Source organism: Muntiacus reevesi, chromosome 5 (genome assembly GCF_963930625.1).
Source record: "Muntiacus reevesi chromosome 5, mMunRee1.1, whole genome shotgun sequence".
In the NCBI taxonomy this organism is placed as follows: domain Eukaryota; kingdom Metazoa; phylum Chordata; class Mammalia; order Artiodactyla; family Cervidae; genus Muntiacus; species Muntiacus reevesi.
This window is the reverse complement of record NC_089253.1, coordinates 107,025,433-107,043,741: the sequence shown is the minus strand read 5'-3', so window position 1 is coordinate 107,043,741 and position 18,309 is coordinate 107,025,433. Positions and strand designations below refer to the sequence as shown.

At 34.9% G+C, this 18,309-nt stretch overlaps 1 protein-coding gene across 2 annotated transcripts in view; it reads left to right on the top strand.

The window, feature by feature from the left end:
- The window catches only part of ACBD6 (acyl-CoA binding domain containing 6), a 193,966-nt gene that overhangs the window by 81,971 nt on the left and 93,686 nt on the right, over positions 1–18,309 (top strand). For both annotated transcript variants that reach the window (XM_065936972.1, XM_065936971.1), the window contains exon 6: positions 8,643–8,732. In XM_065936972.1, coding sequence (XP_065793044.1) covers positions 8,643–8,732 — 90 coding nt within the window. The remainder of the gene's footprint in view (positions 1–8,642; positions 8,733–18,309) is intronic.

Below are 18,309 nucleotides of genomic sequence, written 5' to 3'. Positions count from 1 at the left end.
GCGGTTTATCAATCATAGCCAGGTTTTCCTACCTGGAACTGGTTCCCTGGGTGGTATCCACTTGTAAGGCTGTGCTCCAGGCCGTCAGGTTCACCTGTCTCTCTAGTCTCAGGGCCAGTGGTTTCCCTTGTGCACTCCTGTCTCTTCTGGACCCAGGAAGAACCGTTGATTTTTCAGTCTCTTCAGCTTTTTGTTTGTTAAGGTGGAGTGGCAGCTTCCTAGCTTTTTATATGTGGAACTGGAAACCAGAAGGCCACTTAACTTTTCAAGGTCACTTTTACACTGGAAATGATTGTGTGTGTACTATATGATCCCTATTAGAATTCTCCATCTTTCAAATAATACTGTTTTATACAATGTGAGTTATAGTTTACAGAGTACTTTCACCACATTCACAACTCTGTAAGGTACTTCCACTTTTTTTTTTTTTTTTACCATGTTGTCTTCACGAGAGCTCTGAAAGGCTATCCTTATTTTTCAGACAAGAACTGCTTCAGATATGTACATGTTACTTGTTCAAATACATACAACTGCTGAGTCTAAAAGAGTGAAATGTAGTTCTGAGAGAGTGTTCTTTTCACCACTGAATTTAAGAAAGATAATCAGTTTCTAGTCTTCCCTGCTAGTGTTATGCTCTGACTTGCAACAGTTTCTTTTATAAAATAGTTAAATCCACATGTGACCTCTGCAGAGATGATTGGACAGCAGTAATAGGGATAAAATAAATGTCTAGACCACAGATGGCTTACACTAAACAGCACCGTTTCTTATGTGTGAAAATGAAAGGAAGCCTTGTAAAATGCCTTGCTTCCCTCATTTAGTGACTTCGATACAGTGCAGCTTCCCAGGTCTTCCCGTTTGTTACCCGGGCAGCTGCCTTTACCCCCAGCCTGCCAGAACAGTGTGTTTCCATGAGCAGATGAAGTGCTTACACATTCATAGACTGAGACACCCTGAATTCAGTTGGGTTCTCTCATTGCTCCAAGCAGATTTCTGCCCTTTCAGCCATGACACCTCAGGCTGGGCTTTGAATACTGATGGCAAGCCCTTTTATTATTAATCAGGGATTTGTATGAATTAATTTAAGAACATGAGGGAAATGGGAGCTTAAAATTAGAATCAAACTTAACATCCTAAATGAAATAAAGGGTACTGCTTCATGACATTTAAAGCTCTAGCAAATGAAACAACTTTGTAAGCTTTGATGGTGGTTTAAAAGTATATAATCTCAAAGTTAACTTTCTAGCTAAATATTTTTAACCTCTTTATCAGAAAAAAGACATTTCCCTACTATAATAAGTTGGGTAACAATTAAAATTTTGAAAGGACTTGTAGTTCTTCTGGTGTTTGTCTATCTAATATTTGAACTTGAGATATTTCACTACTGATTGCCTAAGATTCTGTGAGATGGTGTATGACTTCATTTAAAATGTCCACCCAGCAGATTCATCCCAATTTCAGTCTTTCCCTAAGATGATAAAAATTACATTTATTACACTTAAAATGCTCTGTGAGCACATAAAGAAATTTAATAATAGTCATAATATGATAAGCTATATTTGCATCCCATATATTGAAATAAATATTATTATATTGCCTAAAATGCTTAGATTTGAATCTATAGATATCATAGTACATGAACATATATAAAAAATGCTTTTTAAGTAAAATACTCCTATTTTATAAAGAAGTTATTTTATTATGTGTAAGTATAGTTCCTGGTGTGTGTCATTTAGGTTGTAATTGCTGCCAATATATTGATAGTAAGTTATACATTTCTAATTTGAGAAAATTATTCAATACATAATATTTCCTACTGATATGTTAATTAGGACATTGTTTATATTTTAGGTAAAAGAAAAAGTTTTGTAGTTATACTTTTCAGGACACTATCTATATATCAGATATTTCATGTTCCAAGTTTATAGCATCATGGTGTTATGTGTACTCATTTTTTATTTATATTACAACTCTCATTAAAGTTTTTAATGATTTGCAGAAATGTTTGAAAACTGCACTATAGGTAATATGAAGAGAAATGTAAGAGCTTTTAAATTTTTTAAATGGTGCTTCAGTTTTTATTTTTGAGTCATATTAATATAACTCTTCACACATGCTACATATTGACAGGTTTTTCAAGAAAATATCTTGGCTGATTTAAATAATTTGTAAAGTACACTTGTTATGAACAGAATATTTCTTATCAATCATCAGGCAGATTTTATGTCTGGACTATTCTTGTCATACATGTTGTTTCTTAGATCAGTGCCATATCAGCAGATGAAATACATGCTTATTAGTGTGTATTTTAAACTTTTATATTAATTTAAATTTGTTAAATGTAGCAATGTAATAATATTTGGACAAATTAGATGACATCATTCCAATGTATCTATCATTAGTCCCCCCCGAAGCATTTATGCAATTTATTAGTTTCCTGTAGGTTCTTATCTAATGCACTCCCCAAATTCCTCTTTTATTGAGCTGTTTCTTTAGTTCTTTCCTTTGTCATTTTGAAGGTATAATTTTATACCATTTTCCATATACTAATATATTCTTTCAAATACTTTGAAGAAGGTCACCTTTCTCTTGACTGTTCCTTTCTTTACTTGCTTTGTTTTAAATTTGTGGCTCATGTCAGACTACAATTTACTTGCTTTTGGCTTGAGAAACTGATGCAAAATCTGGCAAAACCTGACATTATTAACCTAACAAAGAAGCAAAAGGTCTAAAGAGGCAGAGTCAGTGAACTGAGGATAAATTTATGCTTTTAATTTAAGAAAGGAAGTAAAAATGTATCCTCTTAAAATAACTTTCTTCATTTGAATATATGTTATTTTGGTTGTGTAGTTGATTAATTTGAAGGAACTCTGTTTATTCACACTAGTAATTGAGAAATGCATTCTAAACTGTCAAATTATGCTCATTTATATTAATACAGGCAGTACCATTTAAAAATCAAGCCTATATTAATACTTCTTCAGAACTTTTTCATCTTCCCCAAGTGAAACTCTATACTCACTAGACACTAACTCCCTATTCCTCCCCTTCCCCCAGCCCCCTGGTAGCCACCATTTGACTTTCTGTCTTCATGAATTTGACTGCTCTAGATACTTCATGTAAATGGAGTCATATAGTATGTGCTGTCTTGTGACTGGCTTGTTTCACTTAACATAATGTCTTCAAGACTCATCCATGTTAAAACATGTCAAAATTTTATTCCTCTTAAAAAAAAAAGAATGATATTTGTATGCATATACTGCATTTTGTGTATCTAAATATCTATGAACAGTTGGGTTGCTTTCATATTTTGGCTATTGTGAATAATGCTGCTGTGAATGTGGGTGTGAAATTTTTGTTTGATTTTTTTTCCAAAATTTATTATGAAAAATTGTACATATACCAGAAAGTTGAAAGAATTTTACAGTGGACATATGTATTCCTATCACTAGATTCTACACTGATATTTTACTATGTATGTTTGCTCTACCAGTATTTAGCCATCTCATTATCCATTTGCCAATCTATCTTACTTTTTTGGATGTGTTCCAGGGTATTTTATAGACAGTACATTTTCTTCTAAATGCTTCAGCATATATATCATTAACCAGAGATCACTATTAGTCTGGTTTTTCTCTTAATGTAAAATGTATATACAATGATAGCTCAGTTGGTAAAGAATCTGCCTGCAATGCAGGAGACCCTGCTTCAATTCCTGGTCGGGAAGATCCACTGGAGAAAGGATAGGCTACCCACTCCAGTATTCTTGGGCTTCACCTATGGCTTAGCTGGTAAAGAATCTGCCTGAAATGCAGGATACCTGGATTCAAGTCTGTTTCATTAAGCTCCTTCAGTCACTTACAAAAGTTCATCTTTATATGGCATTCCCTGATGGCTCAGAGGGTAAAGAGTCTGCCTGCAATGTGGGAGACCTGAGTTTGATCCCTGGGTCAGGAAGATCCCCTGGAGAAGAAAATGGCAACCCACTCCAGTATTCTTGTCTGGAAAATCCCATGGACAGAGAAGGAGCCTGGCAGGCTACAGCCCATAGGGTTGCAAAGAGTGAGACACAACTGAGAGACTTCACTTTCACTTTTTTGAATTAATATTGACAAATACATGTACCCGTGTAACCAAAACTCCTATCAAGATATAGAACATTACTGTCATTCTAGAAAATTCCCTCATGCCTCTTCTCAGCTGGTTCTTTCTCCTCATCCCACAAAGGTAATCACTATTTTCTAATTCTTCTACCATACGTTGGTTTTGCCTATTCTAGAACTTTATAGGTGAAATCATAAAATGTACTTTTTTTTTTGTATAAGGCTTCTTTCATTTAACATAATGTTTTTGGGTCATTGATATTATTGTATAGATCAGTGTTTCCCTTCGTTTTTATTGCTGAGTAATATTCCATTCATATGACCATGAGTATATTGTGTATTTATCCATTGTCTTATGATGGCACCTGGCTACCTTATAATGATCACTGGATTACTTATTACTTTATACAGGATAAAGTATTGTCTCCATTGCTTACTCCTTGACCCTTTAGTTACTAACATTATGGCTTAGTAAATGCTTATAAAGGGATCTTTTAAAGTAGTGTATTTCAAGTCCTTCTGAATTCCCTGATAGCTCAGCAACACCGTTTCTTTTTACCTTAGATCCTAGCCAGTGAACAAAATAAAGTATTCACTTACTCTAAATGTGTATTAGCGTCCATGCTAGTCACATCTTGAGACTGTAAACTGCCTCCCAATACTACTGCTGTCTTGAGTTTTTGAAAGAACACTGTTGGTTTATTCTTGAGAGGCAGGTGGCAGGCAGTAGGAGGCTTTGTGTAGTTTCTGGTGGGGGAGTTGTCACTGTAGCCAGATACTTTACCAGCAGCAGCAAAGGGTAGAAGATAAGAATAGGAGAGAGGAGACAAACATTACAGGTTATTGGTAGCTGAAGTCAATCAATTGTAAATTGAAACCCAGTTTTTTGGGAGAGAGAAATTCAAGTTGACCTGTTTACAATACTTCACTGAGTAATTAGACTGTATTACCCTATACAATGGCTTCCCTCGGAGCTCAGTCAGTAAAGAATCTGCCTGCAATGCAGGAGACCCAGGTTCAATTCCTGGGTCGGGATGATCCCCTGGAGAAGCAAATGGCAACCCAATCCAGTATTCTTGCCTGGAGAATCTCATGGAGAGAGGAGCCTGGCAGGCTACAGTCCATGGGGTTGCAAGAGCCAGACTTGACTTAGCGACTAAACCACCACCACCATCCTATACAATCTTTGATAGAATGGCAACTCTTACAAATTTAAACATACCATCTTTGCCATGTTTTCATATACTGTATATTTGGTGTACATGCTTTGTGTCTATTCTCAAAATACCAGAAGAACATCAAGATTCACTTTATAATATCACTTTATAATACTATCTCTTTTCATTTAATTTTTGATAACCAGGAGAAAATGTAATTTTAAAAATTCTTCATGGTTTAAGGACAAGTAACCAAGGATATCAAAGGAGCATTTAAAATATTAAGACCCACTGTATTTTCCAGAAGGTATGAAAGTAATACTACTTAATAGGTTAGCTGCCACCCTGCACTTTTAAAGCACTTTAGTCATTCATCTGTCTGAGGTAAGACGGTATTTGCACCTTTGGTTAATAGATGGGAACTCTCTCCCCCCGACCCCATGTTTTACTGTATTTGAATTCCAGAATATATCCAGAGCTTTCCAAACAGTGCTTATTGTCTTCTGGTGGCCTAACAAAGATTCCTTTAATAATGGCTTTCCCCACTTATATCCTAAATACTTCTGGGATATTTTTTCAGAAGTTATTAAAACCCAAAGCAAAGAAACAGTTGTCAGTTTTTGTGGTAACAGTAAAAATAAATTTTAACTGGAAAATTTGTAAGAGATTATATCATTCATAGATGATAAAACAATTACACAAAAAAAATAGGTAAAATATCTCATAAGTTTGTATGAAATCTTTAAACAAATATGATGTTACCTAGTTGATGGTTTTCCTTCTGGAAGAGAAATTATGGAATCCAGTATCTCAATTTAATAAATTTAAAAATTGTATATATTGGTCCATGTATATTTGTGGTTAACAAAGAGAAAGGACAGAACCACAGGTATTTATTTACTGATTTCTTCAGTAGAGGTTATGAGGATAGCATCTCTGCAAATTCCTGGTTATGTACTACTTGAGCCAATAATCTTAAAGTAGAGTATGTTTATAGGAACTCTGTAATGTGAAGAAGTAAAGAGTTATCACATCCAGATACCTGGTAATGCTGGTCTTTTTAAGTGCAGGAACTTTTGAAGGCAAAAATACCAAAACCTCATTTATTTTATGTATGCTTATTTACGAGTATGTTTAATCCTGCTCTTGTTTCTGAGCTTAATACCGCATAAAAATATTAATCATTTGGTGGTCTTAATGTAGCTCTCTTCAGCACTTCTGTAGAAAGTCATTGTCAGAAAATTCATTCTAATTCAAGGTTAATTAGTGTACCATTAAAATAATACGTTACAAAAATTAATTACATCGCAGGTCAAAAAACCTGTTAAAAAGCAGAGTGTAAATGTCTGAGAGCACATCGTCCTCCTTAAAACATTGCTATACGAGTGCCACCCTTCTGGAAAATATCTCCAATGTGAAAATCACTACTGAGGTCCAGTCATAGGTGTTTCCCTAAAGTAAATTTTTGGCACCACACATGGAAAATTTAAAATATAACTCCCCATTAACAGTAAAATGTGTTGCTTGTCTGCTTCCACACCGAAGCAGCTAAGGATTTATATTTTAGCATTAATCAATGGAACCCTATTGGGTTAAACCTAAGAGAAGTCAGGAATCTTGTTGAGGAATAGAAATTATCTGTACATCTTATAGTAAAAATAATAGATATATTATGTTTTCTTACTTAACTGTTAGGTAGTTCTGGTAGGTGCCCTGTGTAAGTCTATCACACATCATTTTAACTATGTGGTGATTCTTGTTAATAATTTGATAGCCATAAAATGTACCCTTAAAATTAGAACTAAAAATAATACAAATTTTGACATTTTACCTGATTATTTTAATGTAAAAGCTGTGAAACAGTTATATTGAATTATAAAATACTTTACACATTGGTATTTATTCTGAGAATCAAATTAGAATATCTAATTATTCATAGGGAGGGTTTTAAAATGAGTGCCCCAGTAACAGTAAATCAGTACACATTAAAGCTAGGGAACATTTAACACAGGCAACGCTGTTCTCTATCAACAATACATTTTTTATTTGGCTTTTAGAATTGTCTCCATTTTAAAAAATTATTAGTGGGCTCTGAACTAATAATTAACTAAGTGGTTTTGCTGTTACAATAAAGTGTGACTCATTTGCCCACATTAAAAATTTTCTGCTTCCCTTCTCCTTTGTATTTGCATATAACAGATATTCACAGATATGTAAAAATAAATTGAGCAAATGAAAGAAAAAGGAAAGGACAATTTCTAAGGAAGACGTTGTCTTACTTTGGGTTTTTGTTGTTGTTTGTTTTTTTCAAGACTAGCTCCTGGTTAATTAGTTGAATGAATAGGTATGTGAAGAGAGTCTGAAAGATGAAGAATGTAAGTGGGTTAAGAAAAGCTTTCTTCAAAGGTGCTTTTTACTTTTAAGTCCTCTTTGTCCTAGCTTATATCTGTTTAAATCTTTTCTAAAATGACATAAAGCAGGGATTTCAACTTAATGTGAAAAAACATTCCATTCTTTTAAAAATGACAACATCGCTACCACCCTCAAAAAGTAGTGTTAAGCCATAATCACTCATTTCTTCAGAAAAGCCCTTAGCTTTGGGGGTTTTGTTAATTCTTTGGACCAATTAGGCTCCTTTTGTTAACTAAGCCAAGATTTTCTGACAGTAGAGAAAAGAATTAACACATCGATAGTAACTGTTTGTCTTTGGTAGACAATAGTTAAAAAATTGTTTAATATTTAGTATGCTGTCTCCTAACAGTTAATTGTCTATTCTGTTTTACAAGTGGCTTTCATAGTCAACATTTGAAGTTAAATACTAACGTTTAGGGGATGTTTCAGGGTGTAAATTTGGGCTATGAAGGAGAAATGCTTGTGATTACATTTTCTTACATTTTATGGAATAAACTTGAGTAAACTTAGATATGTTACATTTAGATTATGATCTCTACCTCGGTTTAAGTACCATTTTTTCTCTATTTCATAAGAGTTGTTTCACCAAAAGTGAACATAATAATTTAAAATTAATCTCTTTCATTTCATCAGAGTACTTTAAAATTTACAAAGTGTTATCGTGTAGTTCATACATCCAATAAATCTTACTGGTATTATTGTTGTTAGTATTATCCTTATCCCCACTCTGTGGATAAAAAGAAACTGATCAGGCTGAAGAAAGTCACTGGGCTAGTATCTAACAGATCCCCAAAGTAGAACTCAGGAATTCCTGTTGTTACTGTTTTTCCTATAGAACACTTTGTATTAATCATTCTTAGAATAGTTAACCTATATTTTTACTTATTTTTGTATCTTTCTTAAGACCTTATGTCTTTTATATGGCCCACAACTGGATAACAACTTCACTTGTCTTTTTCTGTGTTTTTAGGGCAGAACTCTACTCCATTGGGCTTGTGATCGAGGACATAAGGAACTAGTCACAGTCTTGCTACAATATAGAGCTGATATTAACTGTCAGGTAAGAGTGATGAAAAGGGAACATTTTTTTAAAATGAGGTAAAATCTATATAAAGTAAAGTTTACCATATTAGCGGTTTTAAAGTGTACAATCGAGTGGCATTAATATATTTAACAGTGTGCAGCCATCGCTACTATCTTGTCCTAACAGTTTCATCACCCCAGAAGGACAAGGACAGTTTTTTACCCGTTAAGTTGTCACTCCCTATTTCCCTTCCCTTCCAGATCTTAGCAACAACTAGTATTTCTGTTTCAATGGATTTGCCTATCCTGGATATTTCATATAAATGGGATCATAAAATATGTGGCCTTTGTTTCTGGCTTCTTTCACTTGGCTTGTTTTCAGAGATTATCCATGTTGTAGCAGGTAATTGCACTTCTTTCCTTTTTATGACTAAGTAATATTCTGTTGTATGTATAGAACACATTTTATCCTTCATCAACTGATGAGTAATTGAGTTGTTTTCACCTTTTGGCAGTTGTGAATAATTGCTGTGGACAATTTGCATACATGTTTTTGTTCAAAACTTGTTTTCAGTTCTATTGGTTCTGTACTTAGGAGGAGAATTTCCTATATGGTAATTTGATGTTTAACTTTTTGAGGAAACTCCAAACTGTTTTCTACAGGAGGCACACAATTTTACATTCCCACCAGCAATGCAATGCATGAGTGTTCCAGTATTTTCACATCTTCACCAATACTCGTTATTTTCTTGTTTAATAGCCATTCTAGTGGGATGTAGTGATCTCATCATAGTATGATTTGGATTTGCATTTCCCTAGTGAGTATTTTTTCATGTACGTGTTAACAGCTTGTCTATCTTCTTTGGGAAAATGTCTATTCAAGTGTTTTGCCCGTTTTTAAACTGAGGGGTTTTTTTATATTTAAGAAGTAAAAGTTCTTATATTCTGGACCTTAAAGCATTATCAGATGTATGATTTGCAAATATCTTCTCTTTTTCTGTGGGTTGTCTTTTCAGTTTCTCGATAGTGTCCTGTGGTGCACATAAAGTTTTCAAATTTGATGAAGTTCAGCATATCTGTTTTCTTTTGTTGGTTGTGCTTTTGGTGTCATATCTAAGAAACAATTGCCAAATTCATGATTATTAAGATTTACCATGCACCCCTAGAAACCCTGTACACATAACTAACTCCCCATTCCCCAACCCCCCCAAAACCCTAGCAACCACCATTCTACTCTCTCTCTTCATGAATTTGACTACTCTAGATACATTATATAAGTAGAATCATACAGTACTCGTCCTTTTGTGACTGGCTTATTTCATTTAGCATAATGTCTTCAAGATTCATCCATGTTATACCATGTGGCAGAATTTTTTTCCTTTTTAAAACTCAATAATGTTGCATCATATGTATATACCATATTTTGTTCATCCAAATACCCATCTACAGACATTCAGGTTACTTTCACCTTTTGGCTATTGTGATTAATACCTCTGTGAATATGAGTAGCAAATATTTGTTTTGAGTCCTTGCTTTCACTTCTTTTGAGTATATACCCAGAAGTAGAATTGCTGGTTCATATGGTAATTCTTTAACGTTTTGAGGATCACCATACCATTTCCACAGTGGCTGCACCATTTTACCTTCCCATCAGCAATGCACAGATATTCCAGTTTCTCCACATCCTTACCAACACTTGTTATTTTCTGTATTTTTGATATTAGCCATCCTGGTGGATGTGAAGTGATATCTCATTGTGGTTTTGATTTGCATTTTCCTAATGATTAATGATGCTGAACATTATTAATGTTGACCAGTTAATATTGGCCATACGTTCATCTTCTTTGGAGCAGTGTCTGTTCATGTCCTTTTCCCATTCTTTAATTGGGTTGTTTGGGGGTTTCTATTGTTAAGTTGTAAGGTGTGTTAGTCACTCAGTCATGTCCAACTCTTTGCGACCCCTGTAGCCTGCCAGGCTCCTCTGTCCATGGGATTTCCCAGACAAGAACACAGAAGTAGGTTGCCATTTCCTTCTCCAGGGGATCTTTCTGACTCAGATATTCTGAGTATCAGACCCTTATCATATACACAGTTTACAAATATTTTCTCTTATTCTGTGGGTGGTCTTTCATGCTGCTGATAATAATGTCCTTTGATACACAGCAGCTTAAAATTTTGAGGAAGTTCACCTTATCTATTTTTCCTTTTGTTGCCTGTGTTTTTGGTGTCATATCCAAGAAGTCGTTGCCAAATGCCATGTCATGAAGTTTTTTTCCCCATATTTTCTTTAAGAACTTTATAATCTTAGCTCTGTTTTTTGCCCCGTTTTGAGTCAAAGGTAGCACAGGGGTCCAGCTTTTTTTTTTTTTTTTTTTTTGCATGTGCACTTTCAGTTTTCCCAGTGCCATTCACAGGTTGAAAAGACTGTCCTTTCTTCACTGAAGGCTCCTGACACCCTTGTCAAAAATCATGTGACCATTGTCAAAAACCATGTGACCATATATGCAGGAGTTTGGGATCTCTATTCTATTCCATTTGTCTATATGTTTGTCTTCTTGCCAGTACTACACTGGTTTAATTACTATATCTTTGTAGTAAATTTTGAAATTAGGAAATGTGAGACTTCCAACTTGTTTTTCTTTTTCAAGACTTTTGGCTGTTCTGAGTCCTTTGTGTTTCCATGTGAATTTTAGGATGGATTTTTCTCTTTATACAAAAAAGTCTTTGGGGTTTTGCTAGAGGTGGCATTGAATCTGTAGATCAATTTGGGAGTACAGTTTTCCCCTGTTCTCTGAAAGTAAAGCGAAGAATGAAACCTTCTGTAAGCCGAAATGATGTAAAGTGAAGAAGCAGTTACCTTAGGACACATTTTGCTAATGCATGCACACAGTAAACTGAGATAAAGCACTGATGCTGGCACAGTTAAAAGTTAAGGTGGCTTCATGTGAGATGCAGGGTGTAGTTGCTGGAGGAGGAGGAGGAGCACTGCTCTTGGTGCTCAGAGTGCACACTCCTCTGTAGTGCCCAGCTGCAAAGCAAAGACTGAGTGCGCATTGCTTTTTGCCTTGTTTTGTAAAAGCAAAAGTCCTCTAGATTTTTTTGTTTGTTTGTTTATTTAGCAAAAACAGGTACTAAAGTAGGTCTTTAGTAAAGTGAAGTGGCATAAAGCAAACTTTTAAAAGCAGGGATACTCATATTGTCATTTTAACAGTGGTTAAGTCTTCCAGTCCATTGAATGACTTTTCTTTATTTGTGTCTCTAATTTATTTCAAAACTGTTTTATAATTTTAAGTGTACAATTCTTTTGCCTCCTTGGTTTGGTTTATTCCTAAGTATTTCATTCTTTTTTGACACTACTGTAAATGAAGCTGTTTTCTAAATTTCGCTTTCTGATTATTCATTGTTAGTGTTTAGAAATGCAACCAGTTTTTGTGTGTTGATTTTATATCCTGAGACTTTGCTGAATTTCCTTAATAGTTCTAACAGCTTTTTGTGGAAGCTTAAAGATTTTATGCATATAAGATATGTTGTCTATGAACAGAGTTATTTTTACTTCTTCCTTTCCAGTTTGGATGTCTTTTATTTCATTTTCTTGCCTAATTGCTCTAGGTCTTCTAGTACTATGTTGAATAAAATAGTGAAAGTGGGCATCCATGTTTTATTCAGGAGTTTGCTTTTTAAATTAGTATGTCAGAGATATAAAATGCTTTTCCTTTTCATAATATTTGTCATATACACCCATTCCACTTTAGCCCATGACCTCACCCTGAACTTTTAATCAAGTCTGAAATGTTTGGTTCTAACTATACTCTCCAGTTCATTTCACTCTAAATGTCTTATTTGACCTTATTGAAATCCCTAGTGCCTTGACTGATTACTTCTTCCATTTTAGCTCATTTGTCCACTCTCATGCTATTATTATGTTCAAATTCGTTCCCATTCCCTGTTTTTCAGCTATGGTAACCATCTGGCAAAACTTTAATTTTGATTAATCCAGTTGCCTGCCTTATATACATCTACACTTTGGCTCTAGGCAAAGCTAGGAAAACAAAGTCAAACATTCCTGATACTATCAAAAATCGTGGTATCAATCTTTAATTTTGGCTCGCATGTCTTCATGGTCTTTCTTATTCTCACATTTTCTCCTATTTCACAGACAAAATAGAAGAAATCTTTATCAACAATATGTATCTCAGCCAGTAGTTGCACCAACAAATATTTCTTCTTGTCTTCTCAGTTAAAACTTGCACTGTCTAACATTGAACTTGCAGTGCATGCTCAGTTGTGTCTGACTCTTTGCAACCCTATGGACTGTAGCCCACCAAGCTCCTCTGTCCATAAAATTTTCCAGGGAAGACTACTGGAGTAGATTGCCATTTCCTCCTCTAGGGGATCTTCCCAACCCAATGGTCAAACCCACATCTTGTGCATCTCCTGCATTGGCAGGCATTCTTTACCACTAGCACCACCACTGAACTTACTCTCAATTACCACCCCCATCCTCACCCAATAACTGGCACCAACATCCACCCAGTGTTCTAGGAATCAGCCTTGATTTTTCTCTCATTTTCACATCCATTGAAGTCCTCTAGGTTCTGTCTCCTAAGTATATCTCAAATCGACCCACTTCTCTATTTCAACATTGCCAGCACCCACCATATCCTTGCTTCTAATCTTGATGTCCTTAGATGTATTTTCCACTTTTCATCTGGAGAGACTTTTTAAGATGCTAATTTGCAAATATTTCTCTTGTTTTCTTTTATTGTTCTAAAATTAAATCTAAATGTAATTTGTCCTGTGAAGCCCTTCATGATCTGGGCTTTGCTTACCTCTCCACTTATTTCTCAACACACTCCTAGCTTATGCACCATCCCTGCTACAATAAGTTTCACTGATTCTGAAGAACTTGACATGTTGCTCACCTGTTGGGTTTTTTAGATACTGTTTTCTCTCTTCTTCATTCTCCCCCCTAGGCCTAATTTTACATGTCATTTCCTCTAGGAAGCCTTCCTTCACTCTGACCAGATAGACACCTCCACTGTCTCTCATAGCTCCCTGTTCTTAAGCTCATCAAAGAGCTATCACAGTGCACTCACCGTGTATTGCAATTCATCGTGTACATGTCTATATCCTCAACACCACCATGTACAAGTACTAGAGTATGGTTGTCACCAGTACCCTGGATGTCTGACATAGATGTTGCTCAGTAAATATTGAACAGAGTAATACCAGCTTATAAAGAAGCTGACAGAATGTTAGAAAAATAAATCATGAGAACCAGAAAAGCCCTAAGCATTTACCAGAACCTTTGGGTTTCCTTGTTATTTTATTAGAATAAATGTTTTTTTCCCATTAGATTTGTGTGCATTCTTCTCAGGCTAGTTCCCTAGCTTTGAGTCATAGATCAGTGTCATAACCTTAGGCCTTATATATTTCACTTTTTTTCTTTGTAGGTTGTATATGTACAAAGGGAAAAACTCAAAAAATGCAAGCAACTAATTTTTTAAAAATTCTCTTTTGTTTCAGAACTTCTATGTATTAAGGAAAATTAGCTCTTTCTTTGTGATATAATTATTAAGATGTTTCTTCTAATACTTGTTATCACTTGATTTCTGTGATCTGTCTAGAATTAGGATCACATGTATGTAATAGGAATTTTATTTTTGTCTAGATGATTAGCCAGTTCCAATAATGTTTATTGAATAATCTTTTCCTCTGCTGATTTAAAGTGTCTTCTTTTTATAGTCTCACTTATCTGTGAATTTCACCGTGTTTCTAGCTATTCTTCTGTTGCTCTTTCTGCTCACATACTTGCACTATGCTGCTTTAAATATTGTAGCTTCAAAATATGTTTTAATACCTGGCAGGATAGATTACTTAATTACTTATTCAGAATATTTCCTGTTATTTTTGCTTGTCTGTTTCTCTGTGTGAGCTTTGAAATTGTCTTTGTAACCCTTGATTCCCCCAGTCACCACCAAAACAAAAACTTATTGGTACACTCATGTCTTTAATTTGGTTTGGATTGTCAGGGGTAGTATTTTAGATGGAAGTGTCCCCAGTTCAGGCTTAGGCTGAGAGTTTTTGCATGTGGGTTTTTTGTATTCTATTTGTTTGAGTATTATAAGACAAACAATATAAAAAACTGCCATATGTGGTTTTGTAGAATACTGTACCTAACACTAAACTTCAGTGCAAAGTAAAAGTTCCATGTAGCTTTTTAGGGTGAATAAGTTAGGACTCTATGCCTTTCCTTGCCCTCTCTGTCATTATATGACCACTTTATGTTGTTCCTAGACTTGGTTTTCCTTTGTTATTGACAATCCTAATCCATATGATCTAGCTTCAGTTAAGGGAATGCTTTTGGCTTTGTCAACTTGGGTTGCTAACATGCTTCCAAATCAGAGGGCTTTTGGAGATTTGCTCTCAAAATAGCTTTCCTCTTGTAATTTCTTCTTTGGTTTCCTTATTGAAAACTCTTTTCAAATATAGACAATACAAACATAGTAAATGGAAGGAAATGTTCATCTCCCTCATGACTCAATCTTTCTTAAACAACATTATTATTGACTGGTCTATTGGTTGCCAAAAAGGAAAATCAATTTTATTAGAAGTATTTGCTTGGCTACAGATCTTGGTACTAACCCAGCAGAGACAGGCTGATGTTATCAAGTATCTGAAGACTAATTTTTACCATTAGCCTGAAACGGAGTAGTAATTAAAGATATGTCAGCGTCTACTCTATGTTTTCCTGTCATTTTTACCTTTCAGCATATCTCATGTATACTTTTATTGCACTGCAGTTTCTACATTCTATGGCTCTGATGGAATTGAATCTTTTAATTTTATTTCTGAGAAAGATCCTTTATAGATTTCATTTGTTATCTGGCAGTATTATGTACACAGTTTTGTCTTTTCCACTGCTTGGTATTGATTTTTAGTTCAGCTCTGGAAGTTGGGTTCATAACCACATTTGAGATTAGGATATGGGTTAAATACACACACACGTACCCCTCAGACCTCTTGAGTAAATTTGATCTTTAAGTCCTGAAGAAAGATTAAAACTACTCTAAAAGCACATTTGAAAGTATCTGAATGCTAAAGATTTATTGCTAGACTTCTCAGGTTTATTGTCAAGTAACATGAAAGAAATAAGTGGGCTTGGGGGAGGAGAAGTACCTATGGTGTTGAATGTCTACAGTCTGTACTGGATATTAAGCAATTCAAATATTTTGAGTGTTACTGAAATGTTTGAGGACTCTGTGGTGTATAAATTACATGAACTTACTGTTTATATAATGGCATGGAGCAACATGCCCTCCCACAGAATACCTTGGTAACTGTGTTAAAGAAAATTTTGAAAATATGAGATTCAACTAAATTTATTGTGGTGACCATTTTGTAATAGATATAAAAATTGAATCATTGTTGTATACCTAAAACAAATGTTAAATGTCAATTATATCTCAATTTTTAAAAAGAATACTTGTGAAATGAAAGAATGAGTAAACCTGAAAAAAAGAAATTCTATATGCCTATGTGGTTTTGTAAAATAAATGGGAAATATATACATACATATATATATGTGTGTGTGTGTGTGTGTGTGTATAAAATCCCCATTTTATATATATATATATATATCCCCATGTGTGTGTGTGTGTGTGTGTGTGTGTGTGTGTATCCCCATATATATCATTATCCCCAGTCTAGATTTATCCAGGTGTTATAGGGCTTAAAATGATGAAGTAGCCCCACTACCTCAGGGCTATCCTCCTGGTTCTTGGCCAAGTTTGCTCTTTCCCATGTTCACCAAGCAGCAGTTCCCAAGCAGCACCATATTGCTGCTAACACAGCCCTTCTAAGGCTACTACCTATTATGTCGCTGACCTCCTCAAAACTCTCTAATGACTGCATTGCTTATAGGATAAATTCCAAACTCTGTAGATTTGAATTCAGGAGGGGAGGGTGAGGGGGCACAAAAGTATATAAATAAAACCATCTGTGATTTTATTATGTGTGGGGGTGGAGGGGTAAGATATAAAACAGCTTTTTAGTATTTACTGTGTACCAGACGTTTTCTGTATAGCCATCACATCAATCCTATAATGTAGGAGTATTATTATCTGCATTTTAGTGATAAAGAAACAGAAGTCATAGAGCTAGTAAGTGATAAAGTCTAGGCTTGAAAATGTCATTTTGGTTCTAAAGCCCAAGTCCTTATCCTCTCCTCTGTAAATTTTGAGTGCATTTCCTTCTCATCTTTATTTGCTCTACTTACATAATACGTTTGTGTATGTATTTTTAAGGATATTTAATACTTTATTGCATGTAAATATTTTCTTCCATTCAGTGAATTGTCATTTCACTTGCTTGATAATATCCTTTGAAAACACAAAATTTTTAATTTTGATAAGCCTAATTTATCTATTTTTTAATTTTGTTGTGTTTTTGGTGTTATTTCTAAGAAACAATTGACTTGTTAGAGAGCATAGTGATTAAGCCTTTTCCTTCTAATAATTTTATAGTGTTATCTCTTACATTTAGGTCTTTGATTCATTTTGAATTAATTGTATATGATATAAGATAGGAGGCTGACTTCATTCTTTTACATATGGATATCCAGATGTTTCATTTGACACCAGAAGATGAGCCCCACAGGTCAGAAGGTGTCCAATACGTTACTGAAGAAGAGTGGGGGCAATTACTAATTGCTCCAGAAAGAATGAAGCAGTTGGGCCAAAGTGGAAAAACACTCAGCTGTGGATGTGTCTGCTGATGAAAGTAAAGTCTGATACTGTAAAGGAAAATATTGCATAGGAACCTGGAATGTTAGGTCCATGTATTAAGGTAAATTGGATGTGGTCAAGCAGAAGATGGCAAGGGTGAACATTGACATCTTAGGAATCAGTGAACTGAAATGGATGGGAATGAGTGAATTTAATTAAGATGACCATTATATTTACTTCTGTGGACAAGAATCCCTTAGAAGAAATGGAGTAGCCCTCCATTCATAGTCAACAAGAGTCCAAAATGCAGTACATGGGTGCAGTCTCAAAAATGACAAAATGATCTTGGTTCATTTCCAAGGCAAACCATTTGACATCACAATAGCCCAGGTCTATGCCCCAACCACTAATGTCAGAGAAGCTGAAGTTGATGAGTTCTATGAAGACCTACAAGATCTCTAGAATGACACCAAAAAAAAAAAATGTCCTTTTCATCATAGGAGATTGGAATGCAAAAATAGAAAGTCATGAAATACCTGGAGGAACAGGCAAGTTTGGCCTTGGAGTACAAAATGAAGCAGGGCAAAGGCTAACAGAGTTTTGCCAAGAGAACACACTGGTCATAGTAAGCACCCTCTTCCTACAACACAAAAGATGACTCTACACATAGGCATCACCAGATGGTCAGTACTGAAATCAGATTGATTATATTGTTTGCAGCTGAAGATAGAGAAGCTCTATACAGTCAGCAAAAACAAGACCTAGAGGTGACTGTGGCTCAGATCATGAGCTTCTCATTTTGAAATTCAGGCTTAAATTGAAGAAAGTAGGGAAAACCACTAGACCATTCAGGTATGACCTAAATCAAATCCCTTGTAACTATACAGT